At 40.3% G+C, this 6,633-nt stretch overlaps 1 protein-coding gene across 1 annotated transcript in view; it reads right to left on the bottom strand.

Moving 5' to 3' along the window:
• Positions 1–6,633, bottom strand: part of LOC107659990 (kalirin-like) — an 81,634-nt gene that overhangs the window by 37,284 nt on the left and 37,717 nt on the right. The window contains exon 15 of the mRNA XM_016449124.1: positions 5,964–6,182. Within this exon, the coding sequence (XP_016304610.1) occupies positions 5,964–6,182 (219 nt within the window). The remainder of the gene's footprint in view (positions 1–5,963; positions 6,183–6,633) is intronic.

Here is a 6,633-nt window from a genome sequence, read left to right as displayed (position 1 = left end):
CATATGAAAACGTACTTACAGACTGTGAGTCAGAAGCGCCAGACTGTCCTTGCAAAGTTGGAATTGTAAATATAACTTAACCACTGATTTCTAGTTGTGTCCACTTTTGGAAGGCCAAACAAAGTAGTTTCGCTTTCACAACGAAACACACAGCGTCTCCACAACATGGCAGCGGTGCCAACAGCGAGAATAAAATTTACGCCTTCTTTGCGTGAACATTTGGGCGGCGTTATGCAAATCTTCCCACATCGTGACGTAGATATGTGGGGGCGTGTTAGAACGAGCCGTTTTAGGTAGGCATGGTTGACTCTTAACTTTTATAAAGAATATCTCTTTGGATTTGAGACTTTAGTCTTTGCAACTTTACAGATCTTCTTTATGCACCAAGAGCTTGTAACACTCCAAAGAGAAAGGAAAAATTGAAATCGCATCATATGACCCCTTTAACACTCCTGATTCAGATAACCAGCTTGTTAGAAGAGAGTTCCATGCATGAACTGTGTTCCGATTGACAGGCTCCCTACACAGTGTTAATTGCTCCCTACTCCCTGAGCACGTGAAATCCATTTAAGTTTACTTCATTTTGGAACATTCATTAATGGATTTGCGCCACGCCACTGCCTTCAGCATCTTCACACACAGACGAAACTTACTACAGAAGTGTGAAATGAGACATAATATACCTCTGTAAATAAATACAATTTAAATACATGTCTCGCACACTTTAATGCCCTTTGAATGGAACATATACGCTCCCTTCGAACCGGAATCATGGCGGAATATCCTGTGATGTCCAAATCGCAGGGCAGTTACGGTCAAATAGAACAAACGTCTGAAGTGATAAGAGGTACATATGTGGCAAGAATGAGGTAGTGGTGCCTTTAAAGGCTGGGCAAGTGCTTTTTCAAGTTCTCGCTATACTGTATAAGCTGATGTTTGATCTCACTTTTTGAAAAGCATTTCACGAGTTGGAAGAACTGCCTGTATTCTCAAATGTTTCTTCTTCAAATCGGTTGCAATCATGTATAAGTTGGCGTTTGATTTCGCTCTGACAAGTGTTTCACGAGTTGGAAGAACTACCTGCATTCTCGAATGTGCCTTTAAAATCGGCTGTGATAAACAGCTTAGAGAGTAGTTAAACCGAAGACATATTAATGCTAATGTTAGCAATCCTGCATCTGTTAATCCTAATGTTGATGATGTTTTTCAATCTGCTGCACCAAGTAATGTTCCTGTTCCTGAACGTTTAGTATACATGCCCCGAGAAAGAAAATGCCCCAGGTTTTCTGGTAAGAGGTCTCACGAAGAAGTATCAGTGGAATAATGGATAGATGAGGTACGTAGATCTTTAGCAGTGCGACCTGTCCCTAAGACTGAGCAGGCCTTATCTGTATATGATCTATTAGTTGGTGAGGCCAATGCGGAAGTTTCGTTTCGCCCTTCTAGTGATAGAGATGATTCTGAGAAGTTTTTTTCTGTTTTGCTTTATGTGTATGGTGGCTTTAATGGAGGTAATGTCACTTAAGAACCTTCAGGGTATTTGCAATCCAGATCAGACCTTACGTGATCTGTGTATTGAACACATGCATTATAGTTCATTACGTAGGGAATTAAAATGACAAGTTCGACTGAATGCTGATATGTCTTTCCTTGATGCACGCACCGAGGCTATTCAATGGTCAGAGGAGGGGGAAACAGTTAGTGCACGGCCTTGTGTTCGTTCTTGTGTTGCGGATGTTCAGGTAGTGCAGTGCTGACAATTGTGCTGACGGTGTTGAGAGTCTGGCACTGGGAGGGGGTTCTTCAGGCTCAAGTGCATTATCAAATGAAACACCACCTCAACTTATAGGACAATGCCCAGTAGTACAAGTCATGTTTAGAGGTGTTCGAACTTCTTGTTTGCTAGACACCAGATCTATGGTGTCAATGATCACTGAGAGTTTTTTTGAGCTATATTTCCCACCACACATTAAAGAACAACTGCAACCTTGTAGCTGGTTATGTCTGAGGGCTACCAATGGTTTGGAAATCCCCTATAATGGATACCTGGAACTAGATGTAGAGGTCTTGGGCAAAGTCCTACCTAAAATGGGTATCCTGATTATGAAAGACCCAAAAGACCCTGTTACTAAGCAATATAAGTTCTCCATCCCTGGTCTTCTTGGAATGAATATCTTGAATTGTTGCTATCAAGAACTGTTCTCACAATATGGGAGGGATTTGTTTTCGTGTTTTACAGTGCAACAAGCTGGGAAGGAGTGGAAGCAAACTTTAGTGAAGTGTTAGAGTCCAAGCCTTATTGCTGAAACTGGCCTTGTTGTGTTAAAATGAGACGATTCTTGAGCACGCAATTTCAGCACTGCGGTGAGTAGATTCTAACTTAATCACCTCTGATTGGCCATTGCGTTCCAGAAATCAACAGCTATGTCTGTGATTGGCTACATTGCGCAACCCTTTAAACACGTGTTATAAATAGAAACTCTGCCTAGCTTGCGTGTGTTAATCATTTTAATGTTATTAGTTGTTCTTTTGCTTTTGTGCAACACATTAATAACAATGTATAAGTTTAGGACATTTTATGTTTAGATAATTTCTATTTTGCGGGAGTCCTGCGAATCATTTTATTCTCCCGCATCCCGCACACACACGAGTCTCTTCCCGCCCGCACCCGCACTCGCCCATCAAGAGTTGCACCCTGTTGCGTTGGGTCCCGCGGTACTCCCACGGGAGTGCAGGTCTCTAGTCTGTAGTTCTCCATCAAGCCATACAGGCATCAGGTGGTCCCTTAACTGATTTTACTGAATTGTCCTGGCCTTTGCAGGCCATTTTAGACATTGAGGTCACCAGCAAAATCAGAGCCAAGTCAATCCATGAGCAGAGAGAATCAAGGAGAACCAGTCACTAATCAGTCCCCAGTTAAGAGAAAATCCAACAGAGCAAGTTATGTACCAGTCTCGTGAAGAAAATACAGTGACTTGAAAAAATGAACAAGTGACTTGCTCCCTTGAATCTTCAGGCTCTGAACATGCAAGAACTGCTTGTAGTAACCACTCTAAACAAGAAGAGAGTATGCCAAGACGTTCAAGTAGAACATGGGCTGGACAGCACTCCAACCCATTTAACATCCCAAAGCCAGTTTGAACCCCAAAGGGCAGACAACACAGTAGTCAAGTTACAATAAACTCACTATTTACTCCATTTAGAAAAGGGGTGGGGGTACATATGGCACCGGGACGGTGACTTCTGAAGTTCGGATGGATGTGGCAAGAATGATGTAGTGGTCCCTTTAAGGGCTGGGAAAGGGATTTTTCAAGTTCTCGTGATACTGTATAAGCTAGTGTTTGATCCCGCTCTTTGAAATGCGTTTCACTCAAATGCTTCTTCTTCAAATCAGTTGTGATCACGTTTAAGCTGGCGTTTGATTTCGCTCTGACAAGTGTTTCACGAGTTGGAAGAACTACCTGCATTCTCGAATGTGCATTTTAAATCACCTGTGATTCTTACGTATCACCATGACTCAGCCAGGTAATTATAACTTTTTGGTAGGAGTGATTGGCTGCGTGTATTGCCGACCAGTATTTTTGTAACTGGTATTATACAGGAGTCTTTCAGAACTAATAGTAAATTGTTGGTTACAGCTGCCATTTTGTTCCATTTCTGTCAGCAGCATCTAGCTACCTGGCCCTTTCTTTTGTTGGACAGAGCAACAAATCCATATAATTCTCCTCCCCATCTTCTCCTTCCTTTCCTGTAATGGTGTTATGAGTAAGGTGTGCACTTTCAAGGATCAAATATATTTTATCTATATTTTAACGATGTCTGAGCATCAAGATTTCTTTTTAAATTTATAGGGATTGGACGAGCTGCTGTATTGGACAACCACTGTTTCTTCTGTTGATGTTTTCGTTTTCTTTTTGAATTTGATATCTTTGTATTTGTTTTTTTATTTTATAACAAGTGTTGTGATTTTCTATTGTTTTCCAATCCGTGTATCATTCGATCACGTGTATAAATCGAATATTCAAGCTGTTTATTCATTTTTCCACCCATGAAGGAAAAACGAAAATACGAAAAAGGAGCCGTTTTCTAATTTTTCTACTTTCAATATTAAATAAAAAAACGAATGATCGAATGATACACGGATTTTTTCCCTTTTTTGTAATTTAGTTTGAATACTTTATATTTAATTTTAATATTTAATATTTAATTTAATTTTATCATTATCATCTTTATTATTGTTATTTACTTTTATAGGTTGTAAAAGTATTATTTGAGTATATGTGGTTTAAATCAAGAATTTAACTATTTTACACTTTACTATTTTGATGTTTTCTTTCTTTTTTGGGGTGAATATTACTTTGTTGTGATGGCTGTATTTGAAGTGTGTGTGTATTTGTCACAAGGGTTTAATTTGTGTGGTCTTTTATCACTTGGAAAAGTATTTAAGAAGTGGTTGGTCCTGACTCTTATCTTAGATTTACCACTGACCTTGATCTAGTTTAATTAATTATATCAGTGGTTTCTAGTATTTTAATATTTCATTTGTTATAAAAATACATTTTGTAAACTTTGTACTCCGGCTTCCAGTTTATTTATTTAAACTACTGTGCAGGGATAAACTTATTGTTTTCCTACACATACACTAGTGGGAGTGGCGTAGTCATACACTTAAACATTTCATATTAGCCCTGTGTTAAGGGACAAGAATGCATCAAATTGATAAAAATTGACAGTAGAGATTTTCAGATTGTTGCAAAAAATTATATTTCAAATGCAGTGTGTAGATTTTAGCAGCATCTAGAGGTGATGTTGCGAATTGCAAAAAACAAATTAGCCCCTCCCCCCGCCCCTCCCCTTGAGAAGCTACGGTGACCGACACAGGACAAAGATGTCTCATCTGAGACAGCAGAGAGTAGCCAGTCAAGCATTTCTTACTCTTCTTACTTCTACGAACGACCTCGGCTTCTAATAAACCACACGACGACTACTACTACTACTACTTATTTTTTGTGCGTATTCAACATAGCGACGATGCAAGCTGCCTCTAAAAACACGAGGAAGAAACGAAGAAAGTCATACACTTAAACATTTCATATTAGCCCTGTGTTAAGGGACAAGAATGCATCAAATTGATAAAAATTGACAGTAGAGATTTTCAGATTGTTGCAAAAAATTATATTTCAAATGCAGTGTGTAGATTTTAGCAGCATCTAGAGGTGATGTTGCGAATTGCAAAAAACAAATTAGCCCCTCCCCCCGCCCCTCCCCTTGAGAAGCTACGGTGACCGACACAGGACAAAGATGTCTCATCTGAGACAGCAGAGAGTAGCCAGTCAAGCATTTCTTACTCTTCTTACTTCTACGAACGACCTCGGCTTCTAATAAACCACACGACGACTACTACTACTACTACTTATTTTTTGTGCGTATTCAACATAGCGACGATGCAAGCTGCCTCTAAAAACACGAGGAAGAAACAAAGAAGAACAACAACAGTGACGAAACGCGCTCTGTAGAGTAGTTTGTCCGTTTAGGGCTACTGTAGAAACATGGCGGCGCAAAATGGCGACTTAACCACAGAGGGGGACCCGCGGTGTATGTAGATAGAAATGGCTTATTCTAAGGTAATTAAAACATAACGGTGAATTTTGTAAGGTAAGTTACATTTCTGTAAACAGATTCTCAAAAATATTACACATTGCACCTTTAAAAACAGAGCATCTAAAAAATGAAGTGCTCATGACGTAAGGCACTGAAAAACATGAACTCCAAATGCATATGTACATATACCAGGAATTAAAGTGGAAATAAAAGTAATTTGAAGATCAAAAAAGCTTTAGAACAACTGTTTTAATTCAGATTCACAGCTTTATCATTAGTTCTATAACATTCTCAACCACAATCACAGCCACTAGCAGTTGTGGGCATTGACGGTAACCATCACAAACTCTCTTACAACCCACCTGTTCAGATGTCTTGTAGAATGCCACAGAGGCGTTAACCAGCTTTAATCTGTCCTCCATCTTCAGCATGAGGGTCTGCCAGTGCAGGGCCACAGTCTCGGCACAGGCCCGGACAGCGTCTGGGTCATAGTGACCCGCCTGCAACATCAGCTCCGCCCTCTGCTGGAGCTGTAGGGCGCTCTGATGTGTGCGCTGGAGGGAGTCGGCGTGGAGAAGAGACTGTGGGCAGCAGCGAGAAGTGGCTCGTTTTAATTCTTGAGGTGTACTTAAATTAAGTTTGTTAACTGCCAGTACACAAGGACCACATGAGAGGCGGGTAAGGTCACGGAGGGGCTCCTTAGAGGAGCAATTAAAACATGATCAGTTAGACGTCCTGCCGTTCAAGGCCAAAACAATCAGCGGTGAAGCACAGCCTGATGCTTTCACAAGAGCATATGCTGGATGAATAAAACTAGTGGCCTGATTCACACATTTGTTTTGGAGTCACAAATATGAGAAAGTACTTGGATGGTCTGATTTGATGAAAAGTGGTACTTGGCCTGAAAAGTTAGAGAACCGCTGCTGTAAATGATTAAAACATATATTTGGCGGAAGGGAGATTTGGGCAGATACTCAGCGCTGACTTCCTTTGATTTAGAGAGGCTGTCGTTAGTCGAGAATTATACGAAAC

The sequence above is a fragment of the Sinocyclocheilus anshuiensis genome, unplaced genomic scaffold (assembly GCF_001515605.1).
Source record: "Sinocyclocheilus anshuiensis isolate Anshui unplaced genomic scaffold, SAMN03320099.WGS_v1.1 scaffold55, whole genome shotgun sequence".
Taxonomy (NCBI): Eukaryota; Metazoa; Chordata; class Actinopteri; order Cypriniformes; family Cyprinidae; genus Sinocyclocheilus; species Sinocyclocheilus anshuiensis.
This window is presented reverse-complemented; position numbering and strand designations above follow the sequence as displayed.